Source organism: Meriones unguiculatus, chromosome 9 (genome assembly GCF_030254825.1).
Source record: "Meriones unguiculatus strain TT.TT164.6M chromosome 9, Bangor_MerUng_6.1, whole genome shotgun sequence".
NCBI lineage: Eukaryota > Metazoa > Chordata > Mammalia > Rodentia > Muridae > Meriones > Meriones unguiculatus.
Window position 1 is genome coordinate 5111543 of NC_083357.1, and position 24773 is coordinate 5136315.

Consider the following 24773-nt stretch of genomic DNA (forward strand, 5'->3'; position numbering starts at 1 on the left):
AGATACAGATTCCGAATTGTAGACAACCTGGGGAGAGTCTGCTTCAAGGAAACCTGTGTGTGTGTGTGTGTGTGTGTGTGTGTGTGTGTGTGTGTGTGTGTCGAGGAGCAAGAGTGCCACACCAAGAAATAAATTCTCTATTCTGGTTGTCTGGATGAGGAAAGAATAAAAAATTGAGATACTACTCCTTCTTTTAGTTAGAAATTTTCCCATGGGGCTGGAGAGATGCCTCACAGGTTAAGAGCACTGGCTGGTCTTAAAGAGCAGCTGAGTTCAATTCCCAGCAACCACATAGTGGCTCATAACCATCTATAATGAGATCTGGCGCCCTCTTCTGGCAATCAGGTGTACACACAGGCATTTTATACTAAACATTGTATACTAAACAAATCTGAAAAAAGAAAAAAATTTCCCATGATCTGGTTTTTGGTGCTCATATGCCCTTCCTGAGGAAAAAAATCACTGCCCAACGTGATCTGGGCTTGGAGAAGGGCACAGTCTGAGGCACTGAGGCTTCTATGAGCCTGAAGCCAGGGTCATCTTCACCAACCTGCAACCAGGGTAACCTCACTGGGTCCTACTTCCAGGAAGGCCGTGTGCTTGGCTTCTTCTGCTCTATTTGTCTCACTTTTGGGCCCAAGGCTTCATGTGTTCACGTTGCTCTGCTTCCTGCAAGCTTGGAGCCTGTCTTGTGCAAAACATCTTTGTGTCTCTTCACCAGCATAAGCAGGGTAGTGGGAGTTTCCAACCTCCACATGGATGCTTGTGGGTGTGGCTGCAGGAGGACACACGGCCTCTCTTCCAGAGCTATGTAAACAGATAGCCCTTTTGTGGTCTTTTTAGTGCATATGCACACACACACACACACACACACACACACACATACACGTTCACTGTAATCTGAAATTTTTAGGTAGGCGGAGAACCTCGGGCTTTTCTCAAAAGTATTTTCCAATCTCTGTCATTCTCATTGCCACCTTCCTGATCCAGCTAGCAGTGCCCTTGGCCACGTATTATCATCTGAGGAGGAAATGCTAGAGGCCACCTGCCTCAACTCTGTACTTAGAGATGGGGAAACTGAGTCAGAGGGAAAGCAAACTGGTTACTATTACATGGCTAGGGTGCCAGCCTTAAAAAAACAGATCACAACCCAGGCAACAATTCTTTACTGATTGTTTTATTTTACAGTTTATACATCAGGCAAGAAAAGGATGACATCACTGTGACCTGGACACGTCTGATAAAAATTAATAGCACAGGCTTCAGAAAATTGAGTCACAGTACAGCTGGAGAAACATCTGGATGGAAGTTGCACTGTCTCCTTTTGAATAAGCGTCTCTTATGTACAGTCAAGGTGTCTAGATGATTGCAACATAGAAGGTCTTTAAACTTCTCATTTGTACATTTCTCGTTGTCACAGTATCTGCTATGATACATCCAAACATGGGCCTCGCTTCGCTTTGCCAGTACGTAGCATTGTAAGCTAGGACATGAACTTTAACAACAAAAAGTTGGGAGTGTCCTGTGAGAGAACCAGGAAGCAGAGCAAGCAGGCCTGACTCCCCACAGGCTTGCAGAGCTAGCCTCACTCCCTCCTCCCACAGGGAGAAGGAAGAAGGTCGAGGGAAGATAAAGCGTCCATCCTCAAACAAAGCTTGACTAATGCTTTGGGTCTCCCAAGTACTCCCATTTCCTGTGGCTAAAGTTAGGCCTATTAGATAGGAATATCATTTTTAATCCATGACTGGGCAGACAAGGGAAAGGAGGAGGCTCCATTCAGCCAGCCCAGGGGAGAGGGCCAGGGGGAGTGCTCATCTGTGCTTGTCATGAGTGGCAAAATGCATGGGCGGTTACCAGTTACCTCAATGACTTACAAGACGTTGTCTGTGTCAAGAAAGGGCATCACCTGAGCGTCGAGTCCAGCATAATGATTTTCTACTAAACAATGTAGGGTTTTTTTTCCTGATATTTGTCTTTAATTGAAAGCTTATATTACAAAGATAAACAAGAGTTCAGTATGCTTGCCACGCACGGAATGTAACTATTAAGGTAAACAAATATCCCCAAACAATGGTATTCAACTTTAGCTAGATGCTGTGGCCTGAGCCTCTTTGTGCCCAGGAGGGAGAGGGAGGTTGGTAAACATTAGAGTGAGGATGTAGCCTCAGCGTGAGTCTTTCTCGTGGATGGATTAAGCGGTGGTTGAAGATTTAGAGTGTGGTTGCATGCTGAGTGAAGGGTATTGTAGCAGCTTCTGAATTATTGTAAGATGTCACAAGGAAATGGCAGAACTCGCCTGGTCCAGCTCCCAAGCTACAGTGAATGAAATGCATCTGCAGAGGTGTATGCCTCTCCAGATACCTTCTTCAGTCTCCTCTTCATGCTGTCACTCCCAGTGTCCTTCTGCTTGAGAGAATTCCCGTCCATGGTAGCTGACACCTTGAGGAACCTCCTTTTGCCCGTGAAAGGAGGAATTGTATTTGGCAGCCCTACCTCTGCATGCCGAGGGGAGACGTTGGACTGCGTTTTGCAAACTCTCTAAGGGGGTCTTCTAGTGAGTGGGAGTCCGGCTGGAGCCATGGCTGTAACCTCCTGGCTTTCCTCACTTTCCTTCCTTCCTGCACCTCACTTTCTTATGCTCACTAGTCCTCCCAAAGAAGCCTCCCAGGCAGATAGCTCAGGCCTCCATTTTTATTCTACTCTCTGCTTTACGGGAACCCCAAATAAAGAGACCAGGCATCCTAATTAGCTTTGACTGTTAACTTGACAACAGCCCAGCCTAGAGTCATCAGACAGGATATCCCTGATTGCGCTGGCCATGGACATGCCTTTGGGAGATCGTCTTGATTATTTTTTGATGTAAGAGAGCCCAGCACACCAGGCAGGTGGTCTCAAGCTATATGGGAAAGCTGGCTAAGAGTAACTCTTTGGGGAGCCAGCCAGCCAGCAGCACTCCTTCATGATTTCTGACACCAGGTTCCTGCCTTGAATTCCTTACCTGATTTCCCTCAGTGATGGACTGTGACCTGGAAGGGTAAACCAAACAAATCCTTCCTGTCCTTAAGTGTTCAGATCCTCTCGTGGTCCTCTAGACCCTGGGTCTTCGCTGACACTTGACAGCTTGAAGTCGGGTCTTAGTGGGAGCACAGTTCCTCACACTTGAGAAGAGGATTATTTGATCAGAAGCAGGTGTGTTCCTAAAAAACAAAACAGAAGAAAGCGGACAATAAAAAGCTGGCACCCAGACAAGGCTGACCTTTACCCTTCACGGGCTTCTTCTCAGTGAGTATGGAAGAAAGAGCTGTAAGGAAAATTACAGTAGTCATCAGCAATACAGCCCTCCGAATCTGAACAGTGGGTTCAGCCAGGTATGGTGCTGCCCCTTTGTGATCCTAGCACTCAAGAGACTAAGCCAGGAGAACAATGAGTTCCATCGCAGTCTGTACAATACAAAGCAAGTGAGCAGGGGTCGTGGGACTGGAGTATGTCTTGGGGTGGGGGAGGGGGGTAGAGGCACTTGCTGGCAAGATCTTTGGAGTCAGCTGGAGCCTCAGGAGTATCCATGGGATATGCTGAGACAAAGGCCTCATGCTGAGTCCCTGTGCACCAACCTGGTAAGAGAGTCGCACAGTCTTCAGCATGGTGGTCCCTCCCTGGAGAACGTCGCTCTGACTGTCTGCAGTGGAGCAATAAGAACAGTCACAGTAACCACTTCTGATGCGCTGTCTGGAGGGCTGTCAGCTGTGAAGCAGGACGCTGTCCTGCTCCTGTGGCTGAAAGCAGAGGAAGGGCTCACTGTGCCCACAAACTACAGGAGGAAGGAAAGGGGACTCTAACTCGAGAGACACGCAGGCGCTCTGGACATTGTTTCTTCAGAGACCCTGCCGCATCAGAAACAAAGTGGAAGGAGAGGACCAACTTTCAAAAAAATTGTCCTCTTGACTTCAACATGTGTACCATGTCATGTGCATACCTGAACTCCCACACATAGACACACATAAAATGAATGCATTTACAAAAAGAAAAATACATGGAAAACACCAAATGCGGGGCAATCAGTTTGTTTGGAATAGTGTAGCCCAGGCTACGCTGTGCCAGTGCCAACACAATGGTTCTCTCTTCTTTTCTGTGGCATGGGGGGGAGGGGGGGCTCACAGGCTGACCCTAAATTTGCTATGTGCCTGAGTGTGTGCATTATCATGCCGGGTTTCTGCGGTGCTAGAATTTTAACACTGGGCCTTGTGCTGGCCAGGCGAGCACTGAGCTTCATCCCTCCTCCCCTGGTGGACTCCTGCCCCTTGCAGGCTTGAAACTTTCCATGTAAACCAAGCTGTCTTTGAACTCTGAGAGATCCAGCTTCTTCAGCCTTCCAAGTGCTGGGATTAAAGGTATGCCCCACCAGGCCTGGTTTTACTAGTGGCTTCTCTGTAGCCCTTTTCTGTCCCCGCAAAGGGAAGGAGAAAGGGCGTTTAATCTTGATTGTCAACTTGGTAGGATTTAGAGTCACCATGGACAGAAATCTCTAGGCGTGACTGAGGGGTTTGACTGGGATGGGGACCCACCCTAAAAGTGTGCGCAGCATCCTTTCTTGGGCTGGAGTCAGACTGAATAAAAAGGATGTGAGCTGAGTGGCGTTCATGGCTGCTCCTGGCTGAGGGCGTGGTGTGACAGTCCACTCCACACTCCCGCTGCCATGGCTGCCCTCCACGATTGACTGCACCCTCAGATACCCAACCAAAACCAACCTTCCTTCCATAAGTTTCCTCTGTGAGGCGTCTCACCACAACAAGAAGGGACGGAAGGAGCTACTTAAGTGGCCAAATATTCTGTAAAGAAACCAACTTGAGCCAGTTGGACTGGAAGTTACAGTGTGGTTGATATTCCCTAGTACCTCAGCAAGGGAGCATGTTTGCTTTTTTTTTTTTTTTTTTTTTTTTTTGAGTGAGTTATGAAATTTATTCCTGTAAGCATTCAGACACTTTCAGGTGGGAAAGATGACACGAGGTTCTAGGACAAGATCCAACAGAAAGGTGTCAGACGGGGCGGTGCGTGTGGCACAGACACAGTAGCCCCCCTCAACAGAAGTTATTGAGAGCGCTTCACCCAGAAGACACTTAATAATTTAAAGCCCCGTGGGACAAGACATGTTCCAACTGAAAACGCTAAGAAACAGTGCCATCGATGACACAGGAAAGCTTCTAAGTGTAACCAAAAAAGGGACGTAGGGAAAGCAAGAGGGAAATTTGCATCTGTTGAGGTTTAAACGGGAGTGTTCCCTGAGGGGAGAAAGGGGGTGCTTTGTAGTGCTAGGAGTCAAGCCAGGGCCTCACTCCAGCCCTGACCTTTTTATGTATCTATGTCCTGATCTTCAAGGCAACTTTTAGAAAGCATCATCCATTCCTCCATCTTTCCTCATCTCCACCTTGTATGGCCTACTGCCCCCAGGAATCCAGGTTCCTGACACCAGTGGCAGAAGGAAGCTTTTCTTCTGTTCCTGTTCTGTTCCTGTGGCTAAAGATTTGCCTGTTGGTAACTTGTGAATCCATAGAGCACTATGGTGGACAAAGTGTCATCAGCCCAGGAGGTGGGCAGCATTTTTAAAAAGCTGAGCATAGACCTAAGAACTCTCGTTGTGTTACTGTGGGTAATCATGTTTGGATCTGAATTATGTAGTTGGATAGTACCATTGGCTACCTGAGGGCTGCTTATCTAGAAGTTAGGCAGGTATTTAGATGTGTGTCTGTGTGTGTGAATTAATGTTTATTAATAAAATTTTAAGTGATTCTGTCAGTGAAGAATTAGAAGTTTTTGTTGCTACTTTAGTGCATGTGCTTGCTTATGGAGCATGTGTGGAGGTCAGAGGACAACTTGTGAGAGTCGGTTCTCTCCTTTGACCACGTAGGTCCCTGGGCTGGAACTCAGGGCTTTGGGCTTTATGGAACGTGAGCCATCTTACTGGCTTTTTAGTAAACCATTTTAAAATTATTTTTTTTAAGTGTTAAGAAGAAAAGCGAAGGGAGGCAGTGTGATATGGAGGGCTTGCTGGGACACAATAGCTCCAAGTGTTAAAATTGCTGAGAAAAAAAAAAAAGCAGGTAAACAAATAGCCAGGAGAGCGCCAGGGGTAGCAGTGGTAGGAATTCAGGGTTGTGGTTAGCTTAATCATTAATCTAGTCCCCAGCACCTGAGAGCCGGTGGAAACAAAATAATCAAAATAATCACCGTAATTTAGAAGACCTGGGAAGAAGTCCCCGCTAACTCAATTTTGTGCTTCTTGTCACAGTTCATTGTTGAAAATCCTGGTGGATACAAACCCTTTCTCCTGCCTTATACTTGTTCCTGGAAAGAGGCAAATCTGGGTCAAGATTTCTGTGTTTTTTAGAGTTTTCAACATTTTTGATATTTTTCTCCTTAAGCTTCAGTCTGGTGCCTTCACTCGCTATTTTAATACTGATAATGGATAATATTTGTTCGTTCTGAGCCTTTGACCACAGTGATGATCTAGCAAACTCTCACTGTTGTTACAGAGAGAAACAGGCATAGAAAGGTGAAGTGAGTGATTCCTAAGGCTCTATGATGCAAACTTCCCTCCCCCCAATTCTGCCTGTACAACCTGCCAGGCACCTCCAAGTGTCATCAGTGCCTGGGCACAGTTAACATAGCATGTTAGTCAGAATGTATGGACTAGAAGCTCAGAGGGCACCTGAGTTCCAAGTTCTTTATCCTATGAGCATCAGCTAAGAGTCTAGGGGAAAAAAAGGACCTGGGTTCTAGGATGCTAGAAAAGGGAGGATGTCTTAAAATTGGGGAGAAGGAAAGAATAGCCCCATGTTAAGTAGAATAGAGATTTCCCTCAATGCTCTTACCTGTGGATCAAAACAAAATGAGGGATGTTTTTGTGATTGGACTCCAGTTGATGAAGTCAGGTTTCAGCTGAGGGCAGGCATAAGCACACAGAATCCTTTTGCTGAGTTTTCTGTGGTCCCAGATGAAAGGACCAGCATCAAAGCCTTGAACCCACCAAAGCTGTTTGTCAGGGAGAAGATAAATCAAAAGGTTCGAGATCTGGTTCAAATTGAGTAATTATAAAGGACTAATCAGAGACCTTTGCTGTCAAGTCAGGAGCTGTGCCCTCTCCATCAGTGGGTTTTTGCTGCTCTGGTCGTCTCCTTATTTAATAGAAGAGTCTGTTATTAAATAACAGGGCTGTTCTGATGCTAATCAACTTAATCTCTGCCAGTTAAAGTGAAGTCAGACTTCACCATTTGCCCTCATCTCTGAGAAAGGACTGGGAAGGGTCCGGTGCCAGTACAACTAAAAATCTCCAAAGAGGCTCTGTGGTCAGCTCCACGGGGTCAGGGACGTTAGGAGAGTCAGATTTCAGCCTCAGACTCTGCATCTGCCATGCTGTAGGCCTCCCATCTCTCACACCTACCCGGACCGCCTCTCAGAGTCAAATGGTAGCAAAGCAATGAGCCCAGCAGTAACAGCAATAATAGCAGTCACAGTAATGACTACAGACCGGTTTACAGTTCTCTTACCATATACTTGGCCCTGTTCTAATTTTGTTTGTTTGTTTTGCTTTTTGAGACAAGGTTTCTCTGTGTAGCGCTGGTTGTCCTGGAGCTTGCTCTGTAGACCAGGCTGGCCTCGAACTCAGAGGCCACCTGCTTCTGCCTCCTGAGTGCCAGGACTAAACGCAAGCGCCACCACGACCCAGCTAGGTTCTAAATATTTTATACTCTTCAGTTCTTAAAATATCTCTTTGATGGAAAAACTAATGCTTATAGACCCTGATATGCCCCGTACACCTGAGATCTCCCTGACAAAGTAGCACATCCTCAACGAATAATTGATTCAAATGAAGGAATAAAGTAACTTGTCCAGAGCCAGACCAAGCAGGAAGTGGAAGAGGTGGATTTTTATACTGAAGTTTGTTTCATCTTTGCTCTTAATTTCCTTGAGAAATTTTCTAAATTTCTTAATATACAGGTAAGTTCCTTTGGAGAGATTGTTATTGCTTACTGATGTGTTTTAAATGTACGCCTATTTATTTCACGTGTATGCGTGTGTGTTTGGATGGTTGTGCATAGGCCACGGCGTGTCTGTGGAGGTCAGAGGACAACGTGTGAGAGTCAAATCCTTCCTTCTACCACGTAGGTTCCAGGACTGAACTCAGGTCTTGAGGCCTGGCCACAAGCACTTTTACTCATTGGATCACCACATGTATGCACCACACACACACACACACACACACACACACACTTATTTGAAATAGAGACTTTCCACTCTTGGCTGCTGTGTAGACCAGGCTGGCCTTGCGCTTGCTTTGCCCTCCTGCCTTTGCCTCCTAAGTGCTGGAATTACAGGCATGAATACCCATTCCTGGCTTATTTTAAGTAAGTCTGTAAATGTATTTTTAAGCCATTCTCAGATATTAACCTAAAGGAAGTATGTCTTGGCAGACAGGACAAAGAAAAGAAATCAGTACTGTGTGTTAGTAAGACAGGTGCTTGGTCCTGAAAACCAAATCCACCCCGTTTCTGCACTTACTCAGTAAAGTCCTTCAGATCTCAGAATCCCACTCTGAGATGAATTCCACAGTGTTTACTTAAAGTGTGTGGTGGGAAGAAACAGCTAATAGAACACTCACTGGTTCTCAGTTGGTGCCTAATTCCAGTGTGTTTCCCTTCTGTTGCGTGGAGACACCTAGGGATTCTCTTGTCAGCTAAGGTACATATACTCAGCACTTCAAGATTTGGCTCCAGAGAGAATGGGAGCCAGGACAGGTGAGGATGAGATCTTCAGGCTTGCACCGACATGGCTTCTTCTGAGCATCAACCAGTGCTCTTCATAAGCAGGTTCCCCAGAACAAGAGAAAGGCAGTTTGTTCATGGGTCATTTACCAAAGGAATTTAGATGTTTGCCTTGGGCTATCGGAATTCCACCAAGCCTAAAAGGAGATAGCAGCCTGAAGGACAGTAATTATAAAGTAGGTCCTGGAGATGAGGACCAAAGGTGATGATGGTAGAGACGACGAGATGACGTGACGGTCATGAGTCTCCAGCGTAGGTCACCAGATCCATCCAGGTTGCTACCTTACAGCCAAATATGCAAAAGATACTGTTCCATGGCATGTTCACAAAGGGTGCTCGCTCGTAGTGGAGGAAGAGGGTTTTGCAGCATCCAAAGACTTTTAGAGAGTATCTGTACTCTGTGGATTATGGCACTAAAAAGTCAGATAGTCCCTGGCCCATTGTCCCCAAAGTCTCCTCTGTCACTGCTTTTACTTTCCAGTTAGGAACATTGGTGTGCCCTTTATGGTCAGTTATGGTTACAGTCAGCTCCTTTCCTTTCCCTCTAAGCCATTGGCATGGCTTAGAAAAACATCACATTTCCGTTTTGCTCAGATCCCAGGCGGGGACAAGCACTGTGGCACAGCTGTAACTTTCCTTGAGCACATTCGAGCCTCCTTGCAGGAAGCAGGCAGCTCACCAATGCCCCTCTTGGACCAAGTCTGCACTACTGTGATTTCCTTTAGCACGCCTGTTTATTTTAAGGATAAACAGTGCCCCCACTCATAAGGGAAATGCTCTTTTGTCTGAACACTTAAGACATTTGAGGTTGAAGAATTTCAGCCTTCAGTAACCTTGGCTTTGAGGTTTCGATTTGGTTTGCGCCAGGTGATTAGCAGAAAGGGAGGAGTGTCAGCCCAAGAACACAGGCCTTCCTTATTCACTTCTTTTGCTCTGTTCATTGAGTCACCATTCAGAAATCATTCGCCGATCTGCTCAGCACAGGGTGCTGGGGAGAAGCCCATAAAATCATGTGCTGAAATTGGACACAGACCACAGCAGTTACTGGGCCTACCCGAGCGGCTTTCTTATCGTTGAAAGGGAAGTGGATGATGCCTTCACTCCAGTAAACCTGACAGAGAGAACAGGGTGGGAACTTGGCTCCTCAGACTGGCTGGAAACCCATCGGAGCAAGCGTGTAAATATATGGTAAACACAACAGCTCCCCTGGCTGACTTGTCTTGTATGACCTACAGCAGAAGGAAAGTGGCTGTGGTCCCAAAGCAATAGTGACGGTGCTTGAAACCTCAAAGGACCACAGAAAAAGCTTGGCATGGACAATGTCCCAGGGTCTCCAGACTGTCGCAAAGGAGGAAAATAGTCACCAAGGTGCCCCACTGCACACTGCAGGTCACACGCGGGATCCCAGGTTTGGGTGCAGGGTGGCATGAGAGACGGGGATCACTCAGCATGGAGTCAGGCAGGCCTGGGTTAGATCCTGGCCCTGCCGCTTGCTGACTATAAAATCCAGGCAAGTCTGTGGCATCTCAGGGCCTCTATCGCCATCTTGCAGAATGCAGAACTGCCTAGTCCCCCCTGCCTCGTAGTGTGGTTGTCAGCCTCCAGTGAGCTCCTACAGATAAGCCTGTCTGTGAGAGACATGTGGTAACTGTTTAAGAGGCTGCAATGGCACGTTTGTTAGAGGTCTCAGTAGGCCATTACAGATACTGTCTCTCAGCTTAGTTGTCCGCATCTTTGGGGCTTGGTTCTGACTGGTGATGTCGTTGATGAATTTTTCGGAAGATCATCAACATGAGCCCAGCTTCCCAACATTTGAGAAATCCCAGGCCCTGGTTGAGCTTGCAGTGCGATCATGTGGCTGGCTGGCCTACTGCACGCCTTCATTACGTGGGGTCCACTGAGCTGGAGTGGCTGCCCATTTGGATTTTGTCCTCTTCCTCCTTCCACCTGGGTCCCTCTGGAGTTGGAGGCTCTGAGGAGAACAAGCCTCTCAAAGGGTGCAGTCCTACAACTAGTACTATACCAGCCTCCCTGTAAGCACTGGGACTTGAGTCTTATCCTTGGCACACACATAAAAAGCCAGGTGTAACAGCACGTGCCTGTAATCTCAGCTCTGGGTTGTGGAAAGGAAAGGATTCCTAGGGCTTGCTGGCTTGCCAGTCTGGCCAATCAGCAAGCCCCAGGTTCCTAAGAGTGTCTGTCCGAACAAACAAGTAAAGTAAGAAAGGCTGCAGAGATGTTCAGCAGTTACAGTCATATTCTGTCTGTGCAGAAGCCCCTAGCTCATGGCCCAGGTCCCATGCTGGGTGTCTCCCAGCCTCCTGTCACTCCAGCTCCAGGGAGACCCAATGTCCCTGGCAGCTGCACTCACGTGCATGTACTCCCCTACCCCACATAATTAAAAATATTAACATTCTAAGGCTGAAAGTGATTGAAGAAGATACCCAACATTGGCCCCTGACCTCCACACACACATGTACACACATGCATGTGAACACAGAGTCAAACACTGGAGAGCAGAAAAATTGCCTGGTACCTGACCTCTGCCTTGCCTGCCTCATTCATAGTAGAGATCACATTGTGAGATGCTTCTGTCTTCTTTTTATTCCCAATTAGTAGTCAGGAAGTATGCCCGTGCCCGTTTCCAGGACCCAGAACAGCTGTTGGTACAGAAGTGCACAGTGAATGTAAAGTGATTGAGCAATGACTAAATGATGCTTTGTGAAGTTTTTGCGTCTGACTTCTCAGCTAGATGTGGTGGTACTTGCTTGTAACTCCAACACAGGAGCCAGGGATAGCCTGGTCTACATAGCAAATTCCTGCCTGCCATGGTCACACAGTGAGAGCCTATCTCTAAAAACACACAAAACCAAAAACCTTTCTGGCTTGTTTGTTGCCAGTAGTGGCTAGTCAATATTATGTGTAGTTTTCTTTCTTTTCTCCTTTGCTTGCTTGCTTGTTTGTTTTGAGACAGCTGTCCTGGAACCTACTACGTCAGTGGTTCTCAACCTGTGAGTCAAAACTTGTTTGGGATAGAATGACTCTTTCACAGGGGTCCTCTAAGACCACTAGAAAATATAGATATTTACATTAGGATTCATAACAGCAGCAAAAATTATGGTTATGAAGTAGCAATGAAAATAATTTTATAGCTGGGGATCGCCACAACCCAAGGAACTCTATCAAAGGGTTGCAGCGTCAGGAGGGTTGAGAACCACTGCACTAGGCCAGGCTGGCCTCAGACTCACAGAGATCTGACTGCCTCTGCCTCTGAGTGCTGGGATTAAAGACGTGTGCCGCCGAGCCCTGCCATGTAGGTTTTCAAGGGTCATTCTTAGTCGGAGTAACTGGCTTCAGCATCGTTGAAAAGGCCCCTCATCACCATGCTTGAATCTTGAAGCCTGTGGAAATGTCTGACAGGGGGGAGCTGGTGACTGAGGGTTGGAGGCTGGGCTCCAGGTTCTAGCACTGGGTAACCTCGGGGTCATTCTACAGGAAGCTCCTGTTGTGAAGGGGAGGAGGTCTCGTCTGCCCTCTTTCTCACCAGCTGACCTCCAGAGAACACTCTGTATTCTGTGTCTGCTTTACAAAATATCTGAGCCCTAGGAATTCAATTTGTAACATCACAAAATTTGTAACCTGACGGTAGCGGGGGATGTCATACAATGGCGTAGCTTATGCGAGGTACCATCCTCATGTGTGGGGCCCACACTAGCTGGTCCTGGTGAGTGGCGCTTCGGCTTTATAGATAATGCCTGGAACTGGAGCTTCCTCCTGCTCCACTACCACCTTATCAAGATCCCGGCTGTGGTGCTACAGCGTCTCAAGGCAGGAATACCTAAACTCGGGGGGGGGTCCTCTAAGCAGCTGCAGCTCTCGCCCTCATTCCACCCAGAACATGTTGCTGGTTGGTGCACATCTGTCGGTTTTTTCTGCTGGGCAGTCTTTAGAATATTCCGGGCCAAAGACTCTCACCAAACATGTGTGGCAAGAACACATGAGCTCTTGCTACACATGCTGTAAACCATGAAGTAGAACCCTGAATTTCGAGAATCATACCATAGCATGTAACTTCTGGCAAACTGCGGATCTCTGCCAACCTCAGTTTACTTACCTGTAATTGGAAACTATTTCAAAAAATACCCATTTCAAAAAGCTGCCATATTGGCTGGATGCAGTGGAAGGGTTGTCAGAGGCCAGTAATTCCAGGCCATCCTGAGCAACAGACCGTGTCAGGTCAGTGAGCACTAGTATGTACGCCCACGCGCACACAAAGTCGCCACGTAAATCAATGAATTGGCTTCTCTGTCATCCTACTGCTGTTTGTTTTTAATTGTAACTGAATGTCAAATTAATAAGGATTAATCCCCGTAAAAGCATAAAGCATCCTCAGACACAAGTGTGCATGAAGGACCTGTCAACATCTTGGAGGCCCTCACCCTGAGTGGAGTAGTTGCCTTTTGGATATGTGCGTCATCCCTGAAGGGCTGAGTTGGCAACCCCAAGAATGACCTTCCTTCCTCCCTCCCTCCCTCCCTTCCTTCCTCTCTCCCTTCCTTCCTTTCTTCCTTTTGTTTGTTTGCTTTGTTTGTTTGTTTGATTGATTGTTTTTCAAGACAAGGTTTATCTGTGTAGCCATCACTGTCCCAGGCTCATGTTGTGAAACAGGCTGGCCCTGGACCCACAGAGACCCACCTGCTTCTACCTCCCGTGTGTTGGGTTTAAAGGTGTGCACCACCACACGAGGCCCCAAGAGTGACTCTTGGCATCTGGATCTCTGATAGTGATTCTGTGCCAGTCTGTATTACTTTGGTGGGAAAGTTTAGAGACCTCACAACTCCACCAGTCTGGAGGAGGCTCATCTTCAGGATTTTAAGTATCTAGATAGCTGGATTTCCCCATCATCACCTGACAACTTTATGCTTCCTGTTATAAAATGCCTCCTCCCATGAGAAGACCTCTATGACTATCCCAGCCTTTCAGAGCATCATCTGTATCCCTGTGCTCCACTCTGCATTGTTGTGGGCTCTTGGGATGTAGCACAACAGTAAAGCACTCGCTTAACAAGCAGAAAGCCCTGGGTTTGATACCCAATGCCATAAGAAAAGCAAAGATATGTTTTATTTTACTCTCTTTGGGATTGCTGTCACCATCAACCTGCCATCCCAACCTTGGAGTTAAAAAAGAATGATTCAGAGAAGTGAAGTGACTTTTCTAATGTGGGGATCTGGGCTCTGCAAATCAGATTGCCTATGTCTCTTTTGCGTGGATGTGCGTTCTTTAACCATGGGAATTGCCAACCTGTGCCTTCCTAGAAACAAACATGGAGCTTGGCACATAGTAGATACCTGCTCTGCAGGACTTTGTTCACGTGATCATGGGTAATTCTGGTCGCTGTCCAAGTCCTGCCTTTGATCAGATTTAGAGTTCCGAATGAGAAGAGGAGGTAGGCTTCTCTGGGGATTACAGACTCCAAATGCCTCCAGACGGCCCGTAACTTCACAGCAGTTGTTCTGACCTTCTGGCAGCTTTCTTCCAAGCAGTATCCACATAGATCTGAGGACCCAAGAAACCTTGCCTCAGACAGACAGATATGTTCAGTTATCTTCTGAGGATGCAGAAGATAACTGAACATATCTTGGCTGTGTTTTCTTATAGTTTATAGATATATTTATTTTCTACTTTAAAAATATTATATACATATATATGTGTGTATATATATATATATATATATATTTCTGCATCTAATTTAGTAAGCTGGTATGGCCGTAATTATATGGAATCATTAGAAATATCTATGATAGAATAATGGAGAAAGAGAGAGAGCAAACGAACGAGAAAGAGAGAGAGTTTGCTTTGGGGATCAAATCCAGGGTCTTTTAGTACCGAGACAAAGCAAATATCTACTACCCAGCTACCCTATTACCAGCCCCTAACTAAGCCTCAGTTTTTATGGCTATCAGTGGGAAGGTTGGAGACAGGATCTTTGTTTATTTCCAGAATGTGGCTGTCTTAGATAGGTTCTATTGCTGCAATGAAACACCTTGACCAAAAAGCAAGCTGGGAAGGAAAGCGTTTATTCAGCTAGCACTTATACATTGCTTTTCATCACTGACGGAAGTCAGGACAAAAAAAAAAAAATCAAACAGCGAAGATGCTGGAGACAGGAGCTGATGCAGAGGCCATGGAAGAATGCTGCTTACTGGCTTGCTCTCTATGGCTTGCTCAGCCTGCTTTCTTATATAACCCAGAACCAAGAGCCCAGGGGTGACAGCACTCCCTTTGGGCTGGGCCTCCTCCATTGATCACTAATTGAGAAAGTGCCTTATAGCTGGATCTCATGAAGGCATTTCCTCAACTGAAACTTCTTCTCTGATGATTCAACTTGACACAAGCCAGTACAGTGGCCTTGTGACTACATCATGACACAGCCAGTACAAGGTTTAGAACAAATATTTCCAAAAGACTTTTCTTTTCACTCTGATCTGTTCTTCCAAGTTAGTCAGAATTAGATCCTCAAATCTAAATTTATAAGTGTTATATGGAAATATTTAAGGAAAAAATAGCTAGATAGATACATAGATAGATAGATAAATTGATTAATTGATTAATTGATTACTTGATTGCAGTGGCATGAATAAGAAGAAGCATGCAAGCCAATTACCTCACCCCAGACTTTTCTAATTCCCCATGGTTCTTGGACCTAGTATCTTGCATCTGTGGCTGAAGCTCTTGGGCCACAAGGTGGAAATCATAAAGATTTCATGTGTTATTTGGTTGTTTGTTTTCTTCCTTAATCAAAGTCATAGTCCTGTTCATCTTTGAATTTTGTTTTTTCATCTGTCTTACAGCGGAAACGGAAGCAGAGTGCCCAGGATGAAGACGCCGTCAGCCTGTGCAGTCTTGACATAAGTGTAAGTTCAGTCATTTCTAGCTCTCCCTCCACCCTCTGCACACTATTATTTGTTATCATGCTGCGTACTTAAAGTGGGCTTCCGTCATCCAGCTGGGGAGTTGTGACCTATAGGAATTAAAAAAACAACTTTTCTTCATTTTACTGGAGAAAGTTGTATAGCTACTTTGAACTTGAAGCCGACTTATTTATTGCCTATGTGTTTTCTTTCATGAAATGAATTATACACTTAGGCAGCTGGGTAGAATCTAGATTTATCCCATGCTGCACTTTGAGATGCTGGTTCAAGAAGATAGAGTGGTTGTTTTTCGCTTGGAAGGTGGGTGGAGCCAGTGGCTTAGCCAAACCTCAGTAGCTAGATGGCCCAAAGGCTAGAAGAAGATTCCTGTAGCGTGGTAGAGTGAGTGGGTCTGGGTTCAACAGATCTGAGTCAAGAGTCTGTACTTAGCAGTCACGTGGAGCAATTCCTCATCTGGAAAATGAGGCAGAAAAGACTCCACCTGACTTTGTGAGTCAGCTAAACCATGAAAATGAGAATACCAAGGGTAACACCTGACATCTGTTAGGTGTCCAGCAACATTAGCTGCATTGTCTCTTTCTGCAAAAGCACAAGAGGCTCAGTGATTTGGTGGCTGGATGCTTGTGATGACAGAGGTTAGAAGCTCCCTTGGATTTCTTAGATGTTTCAGTTTGGACTGTTTGGACAGAATGTTTCTGTGTGTGGACTCTGGTCCCACCACCTGAGTCCTCCTTCACTACCTGAGAAGCCTCCCTCCTCGAGTGTGGGTTACATTCATTATCCAGGCTAGGGGCTGGAGTGAGACCTGAGGCATCCCAGGTTCCTCCTGTCTTCCTAGCTCTTCATCTTAGATACCCTTTGGGGTTTACCCTTCATGCCATGCAGATCCCTGCAACACTGGAGACTAGGAAAATATTCTGTAATGTACGAAGCCTCCAATATTTAATGAGCCACTTCGCTGTCTGTGCCTCAGCTTCTTTGGTTGGACAATGGGTCTTTTTTTTTTTTTAAGCTTTATTTATTTATACATATGAGCATTCTGCTTGCATGTACGCAATGACAGAAGACAGCACTAGATCCCATTATAGATGGTTGTGAGCCACCATGTGGTTGCTGGGAATTGAACTCAGGACCTTTGGAAGAGCAGACAGTGCTCTTAGCCACTGAGCTATCTCTCCAACCCCCTGGACAATGGGTCTTCTAAAACCATTCTGAAACATGGAAACTCCTTGAATATAAGTTATTAGGTTCTCATTTAATGCCACTTATTTGCCAATATGAGCAATGCTCTTTTAGCTATTTTTAACTATTGCCAAATTTTCTGAGGTAACAGAGTTGGTGGAGTGATCCTAAGCTGACTGACTGCTGATCAAGTACTTGAGCGTCTTTATTTCACCATATGGTGTTTATCTATCCTAGTCTTTTAGACCATCAGATTGATGGAGTTGGGCCAGTTTACCGGGTTGCCACGGTAACAAGGCAGCAAGATGTTCTTCTGGACACCCCCCCCCCCCACTGGCTATCGTCTTATTAATAGGGGAAACTCTGGAACTTCTTCATCATCAGTAAGATTTATTGTGTTTTTGGGTATTTTTAATTTTGTAAAACTTTTAAAGACTCTTGAGGTCTTTCGTGGTCATACATTTCAGTGTCCTCCGTTTGCAGACGAGGTGCTCTCCTCCTGGGAGTGGTGGGCAGGACTTTTGTCTAGCCGTTTCTCAGATCCTGAGCAGCACAGCTTTCTAAGCTGCAAGCTGGTGTTTATTTTTCATGAATACATGTCGCTAAATGCTTTTTGCCAGAGAGCTGCTGACCCCTGATCAGAAGGGATTACTGGCAATTTATAGTTTGATTTGGCTTTTGTCGAGATGGACATCAACAGCTTTGCCTGCTTCCTTAGGTCACCCAGGTGTCAGATAACGAATAATTTCTAGATAATGATTTTTCCCCTGTGCAATTGCAGGTGTTTCCTCTTATCTTAACCAACTCATGTATCCTGCTTTGTCACGGTGATGAGGTTTTATACAAGGAAAATCCACACCATTTCACTAATAGGGCTATCTTAGGGGTTCGGCTATGGCTGGGCTTATTTCTGATTTACTTGGCTTTTTGTCTGAATCTTGGCAAGCAGATCTCCAGAACCTGGGTTTCCTCCATTTATTGCACATAGTATTATAATAATTGTACAAGCCAGAGGACTAGAAAGGGAGGTAGGGGCACAGAATTGCTGTGTTGCAAGTTCCACTGACTCTAGAGTCATACAGAGGTGACAGGAGTGTGGCAGAACCATGCATGCATGGCCAGGAAGGAGTTTCTCACTTCAAACCTGGCACTCTGTACTGTCAGAGGAGATGAGCCAAACTGAATTAAGTGGTGGGTGGAGGCACTCATGAGACCATAAATGCAAGGATACCTAGAGGTCTGAGCTCAGTGACCCAGTTATTCTGGTAAGGAAGTGGTTTTTTATTGGTTGGTTGCTTAAAGGGACTGTGCCTGTGATTTTGAGTGGTGATATCCAGGACGGTCCTCACAGCAACAGTCCTGAAGAGGTGCTCTTTCTGTTGTTGCTTTTTCATAATTTTGTCCAAAATGGCCATTTACCTGAAGACTCAAGCAAGGCCCCTTGAAGCAAGGACTGAGGCACGTGCCACAAACAACCAGAGTTGTTTTTACCCTATTGCTGTGCATAAGTGGAAAATATTTGGGGGGGGGGAAAGTAGGTTTCAATTAGTGGCTAGTGGTGGAAGGTGTAAGGGTTTACTGAGACTGATACTTCTCAGTTTTTACTTCATTTCCTAAGTGATAAGACAACCACAGATGTTGCTTTGAACAAGAAGTTGCTGGGGACAGAAGTCAGGTTCCCATTCAGTCTTAGTGCTGAGAGCACAGTGGGCTTTTGGTACATACTTACTGTAGAATGAGAGAGAGAGAGAGAACTCTAAGGATTGCCTCTTTTAAAGAAACATATTTGTGATGTAAAAACCTAGGAATTGTTTGCCCAGGTGAATTCACCCATTGATTAAACCTTAGCTGTCAAGCTGAGTGTGGTGGTACTCAGATCAGCCGATTCCAGCATTTAGGAGATAGAGGCAGGAGAATTGTGAGTTTGAAGCTCGCCTGAGTTATATAGTAAGATCTCAAATCAAATGCATTTCTGGGGCATTTGGAGACTCTACCCAAGCCCCTTCATTGAGAACTCCTTTTACAGGGACCACTAGAAGGAAGGTCTTGAAGCCCAGGGGAGGGTAGCCAAAGAATTGTTCTTCAGTTGTGTCTGGAATGTGTCCATAGCTGACAAAATAATTAGTGTCTATTTCCACCCCACCAACTGAACTGACTGAGCCAGTGCCTGAGCCCCCAGCTTCCGGAGAGGATAGAGGAGAAACCATTTCAGAAACAAAAAATAAGGCGGCATGTATTTTTGAGAACAGTTTGCAGGGTAGAAAAGGCTCCTGGCAGCCGCCTCCAAATCTCTTCTCACGTCAGAGGATATGAGTGGGCTGCTTGTGAGGAGATAGTTTCTCCCACTGCAGTTTGCTGGTCTAAATCCTGACGGGTGAGAGGCCTGGATGGGAAGCAAACTGAGTCCTTGATGTGCTGTGACAGCCTTAGCAGGAAAGCTGGCTGTGTCCACACACAAGGACTCAGCGCGGCCTGAAACAAATGAGCCCAGGCTGGATACAAAAGCAGACCCCAGTGATAACGTGCCGGGAAAGGCAAGAAGGTGGTCACTGTCGAAGCTCAGGGAAATACCAGCAGGAGAACACTTGACGGACCTACCTCAAAGCAGCGGCTGTTTGAATGTGTTATATAGTAAGATATGTGAGATATATATGTGCCCTTTATAATGTCTGTGCTGCAAAACATTTCAGACAGACAGAAGAGATGAGTGAGAATGTGAACCCCTGCATGGCAGTAGTGCAACGTAGGAAATACTTCCTTAGCAGGAGAGCATTTGAAGCCTGGGGCGCCATCAGGTTTGATGTCTTTATTGCTGTCTTCTGTGTCCACAGACTTACTGCATCTACCCGTTCCTAAATGCTGCATATATTTTATGCCAGCCCTTTAAGTTCCTGTGAGCACATACGATTTTTTAGAAATTTCTATTTATTTGTTTCTATTGTGCATGTGCATGCATACAAAGGTCAGAGGACAACTTATAGGACTCAGTTTTCTCCTTCTGCCCTGTGAGGCCTGGAGATTGAACCCAAGCTTAATACCAAGTGCCTTTACCTGCTGAGGCATCTTGCTGGCCCACGAGCACATACAGTTTTAAAAATTGGGATCATGGTGCACACGTTAGTTTATTCTGGGACTTTACACTTACTATTTAAGAGTACTATTTGTACCCCACACTATTCTTGAAAAACATTATTTTAAATGCCTGCATTGTCAAATGAAGGCACCAGACTTACTCAGCCTACCCTTTCGTAGGAGTTTACATAAGCATAGACTTCTCCCTGTTATAAATAACACTGATGGGCATCCAAGAAAATGCTTGTGTAATCCCTTTACTCAGCAGGATCAAGCACAGACACAAAATTTCTGGCTCACTAGTTGCAGCCCCTGAGCAGCCATATGTCCCTCTGTGGGTGGGAAGTGGGAGCCGAGCTTGGAGATGCCGAGTACCTTCCCCGAAGGGGCTCACTTTCCGCTGCCTGTCCCTCCTCACAAAGCATCACCATTCCCTCGCTAAGTCGGTGATGTGCTTGTGGACATTGGTCACTCCCCTTCCAAGGACCCTGTTGGTTGGTGACAATGAGGCTGGCAGTGCTACTTCCTATCTATACTGATGGGGCCACTCGTGGAAGGGGTGTCTGGACCTGAGACTGGGAGGGAGGCAGACTGGAGTTCACACCCTTCCTGTGTTTTCTTTGCTACTTTGCAAGGACCAAGATAAACTGAACTGAAATCACCGCAAGGAATACTTGGGAGTGTATACCCCACCTCATGCTTTTGAGGTTCCTCAGTTGTGACAACACCAATACTGCTTCTCCCCCGGTGGGGGAAGCATCTAGACACCCTCAGACCTTACTCTTTCCCTCTCTTGATGAGAGATGAGAAACAGGGCAACTGCAGGCTTTGTGCAAGAAAATAACCTCAGGACTCCCTCCATAATGGAGACCCCCTCTGTGGATGACTGTGGCCCATTACTGGCCCTCTGCCTCCATATACCACCAGCTTGTCCTGTTTTATAACCCTACCTCCAGGGCCTAGACTCTAATTCATCCAAAGCCCTGCCCACTTGCCCTGCTCATAGCCTTTCTCCTGTTTTATATACAGGCTAGCGTGCTGGCTTTCTTTTGGTTTCTTAAAACGGTCATGCTCCATCTTGTCACTGGACCCTTGTGCGCATTACCCCTATGTCTGGAATATACTCTATCCTCTTAGCACTTCTCCTGACTCTCACCCACTTGCTCTTCATCTCCAACTGCCAGCTAAGATGTCCCAGGGTTTCTTGCATTCCTCCCTCTAGCCATTCTCAATTCTGTTTCCCCAGGCTCTCAACATCACCAACATGTGTTCCTGTCATTGCTGTTGCCACCCAGTTTTGTGATGCCTGCTTACTTCTCACACTTCCCAGGCAGTCTCAGAGCTCCTTACAGGGAAGTCTGTGTCCTGCCTTTGTCTTATGCTCAGCAATCTGCACAGACTTTAACCCTTAGTAGATGCTCAGTAAGCATTGGATAAAGATAGACGTAGCATCTCTTCCATTGTGTGGATGACTGAAAGGAAGGGAGAGATGTATTGGAAAGTCATTGCATAATGAAAGTAAAGGTCAGTGGAATTTCTAAATTCCAAGACAGAAGCTGAGATTAATGTTCTTATCCAGATGTTTAATGCTAGGAGATCTTTTAGACTCCGATCATTCAGCAGACTGTCCTGAATTTATTACGGTATGTGGTGCGGTCATGCTCTGTTTACAAGTTTACTGGATAACGTAAGGCAAGCAGTATTTGTTATAGGTGCTCCACAAACATGTCTGGGATGAATGAATTGAGTGAGTAAGTGAATGTGTCTCCGGCTGGGTTTCTCAAAAGGGTGTGTCAGAGCTGCTTTATCCTATTTTATAGTCGTGCATTTTCTAGTATAAGCAAGAATCCTAATGTCTGGGGGGTGAGAACTTAAATGCTGGAGGCTTTCACAGTAGACTGTGGCAATCAGAGACCCCTTAGACACACATGGCCGTAGTCGCCAGTGCTATGTGAGTGCTTACTGCGTATGGGCCGAGGCTGCCTACATTCCGTCACTTCATCTCTGTGTGACCCCTTTAGGATGAGGCAAATGAATGCGTGGAGGCCATAGCTTGCCTGAGTCTGAATGATGGTGCACAGCACAGCAGCCATGTGTGCCCCCCACATCCCAGTGCTGGTATAGTCGACATTGTATTAGCAGACAGCGTGACCTGCAGAGGCGCTTTAAGCTTTCGTATGTTCTGTGCTCTACAAATCATCTAATTCTCACAGCAGTCCTCGGACCCTTTCCGAAAACGAGGACATTGCGGAGACTTCGTGGCAGAGCTGCCTTCCCCACACTCTTCACGACAAGCAGCTTGAGAGCTAGATGATTGACAGGCCTTTTAGTTGGCTGCATTTGCACCCAGTGAAGTATGCGGCAGGCACACCCATGTTTTCATTGCCTATGCGTTCCAGTTACTTGTGTTGCTGCATAGACACTCAGCATGAGCACTGGTGTAAACAGGGGAAAAAGCTTTCCTGTCTGCATGGAGCACGTGTTCACTGTTAGAGTAACAGAAAGATTGTTTTATCTCTTCTCACAGAGTCCAGATAATTAAAAAAGATACCATTTCTGCAGGTTTGTTTCTTGTTGGCCATTCTGGAACTCGCTACCTAGGGAGATTAGCCTTTCCCTAGCCAGCAGGAGGCCTTGATGAATTATGTGGCAGGTTTTAATAAAATGCTCTTATCGCCCCGGAGACCAGCCTTCATTAGCACATGCTCATCTGTAATCTGGGCATTCGAATTTGGGATGCACTATTGTTCATGCTGCCTGTAGAGTCCTTTGAGCGTAAGGTAGCAGGGACCCTACTTTCAGAAGGCTGTTCTGAGTCTGCTATCTGATGTCAGCTTTGACCAATGTTAGCATAAAGCACATTGCATCTCACTTTTGGCCTAGTCAATTATTATGATTATTAGGTCAAGGGCCTAAGAACTACATGAGCTTTTCTTTTTTTTTTTTTGTTTTTTGTTTTTTGTTTTTTTTTTTGTTTGTTTTGTTTTGTTTTGTTTTGTTTTTTGTTTTTTTGAGACAGGATTTCTCTGTATAGCTTTGGCTGTCCTGTACTTGCTTTGTAGACAAAGCTGGCCTCAAATTTACAGAGATCCACCTGCCTCTGCTTCCCCCTGCCTCTGCCTCCCCTAGTGCTGGGGTTTAAAGTTTTTCAATGAGAAAGAAACATCAGGACTTTCAAGACCCCCTCAGATGCTAATGGCATCAGTACAGCTCAGCACAGCTGTTTTTTGGGGCTCCCAGTGAGGTGACTTCAGTGGGGCTCAGTTTAAGTGAGAGTTCTTGCAGTCGGAATGTGTTAAGATTTATGATCAGAATTATAAACTTTGAAGGTTTGGGCACAGATCTTGACTCTGTGCCTCAGCTCTGCAACCTGAAAACACAACATCCTTCCTTAAAGCTGTGAGGATGGAAATGAGTTCGTTTATGAAAGAACTTACCCCTCCCTGTAGTAAGCACAAAAATACCAGACAAGTGGTTTGAACAGCCCCATTGCCTGGCAGTGGAGACAAACACCTTTAATCCCAGCACTCTGGAAGGCAGAGGCTGGTGGGTCTCTCTGAGTTCCAGGTCAATCTGGTTTACAGGATGAGTTCCAAGCCAGCCAAGGTTACAGAGAAGCCCTGTCTTGGGGGTAGGGGGGTCGGGAGGAAAGCCATATAGACTCATATATTTAAATACTTACCAGGAAGTAGAAACTAAAAAATATTAAAAGGATTAAGAGGTATGGCCTTGTTGCAAAATGGCTACCTCTGAATGGGGATGGAAAATAGAGAGACCAGGCCAGCATGGAGCCAATTTATAGGGGTTATGTAGCATGTGCTTAGGGAAAATACTCCATAGTGGCCTTTAGTGATGACCAGGCTGTTGGCCTGAGTCATTAAAGGTGGGGAGACCTAGCTCCAGAATGTGGGCAGGTCCTAGTTGGCCAGCACTACCCAGCCTTGTTTACATGTGTTTGGCGTATACTAGCAATCATAATATCAAATCAGTTATACTGAAATAGATTTTAAAAATATTTTTAAAAACCAAATTTGTGTGTTTTACTGCATTAAGTGGCAAGTGCTGGCAGCCTGTTTAACACTAACATAACTTCAATGAGGGAGTCAGAGCCAACGATATCTTCAAACATAAATTACCCTGCTGCTTGAAAGTAGGGCAAGAATTTTTTTCATTTTGCAGAGCAGGGGATGGGACACAGGTCTCAGGCACGCTAGACAAGTGTCTGACTGCAGGTTTATGATATCACTAACCCTAAAAACACAGAGATTTTTGCCAGGCATCGTGGTATACACCTTTAATCCCAGCACTTGGGAGGCAGAGCCTGCTCTACAGGGTGAATCCAGGACAACCAGGGCTCTATTACACAGAGAAATCCTGTCTTAAAAAGCCAAAAAGAAAAAACAAACAAACAAACAAACAAAAAAAAAAAAACCCCAGAGATTTCTCTATTATCAGTATAACAAATCTACAAATGCTTCTATGGATTGTGGTTTCCATTGAGACTGGAGAGAAATACATATTTTCAATTGTTGGTTAAAATAATTTTTTTTCCACATCCAAGCTTTGAAATATCCTAAGCTTTCTCCATATTGGTAGAGAGGTCTGAGTGTCTTAGAGTAAAAGGAGAGTAGGCTGAATGTGGTGGTTGTGGCTTGAACAGGGTAGACCACACAGACTCATGTTTGAATGCTTGGTGTCCAGGTGGCAGAACTGTTTAGAAAGGATTAAGAGATGTGGCCTTGTTAGAGGAGTGTGTCACTGGGGGACGGGT

General features: G+C 45.7%; 1 protein-coding gene across 3 annotated transcripts in view; it reads left to right on the plus strand.

Moving 5' to 3' along the window:
• The window catches only part of Arhgef3 (Rho guanine nucleotide exchange factor 3), a 256572-nt gene that overhangs the window by 118360 nt on the left and 113439 nt on the right, over positions 1 to 24773 (plus strand). For all 3 annotated transcript variants that reach the window (XM_021656759.2, XM_060390761.1, XM_021656760.2), the window contains one exon: positions 15668 to 15730. In XM_021656759.2, coding sequence (XP_021512434.1) covers positions 15668 to 15730 — 63 coding nt within the window. The remainder of the gene's footprint in view (positions 1 to 15667; positions 15731 to 24773) is intronic.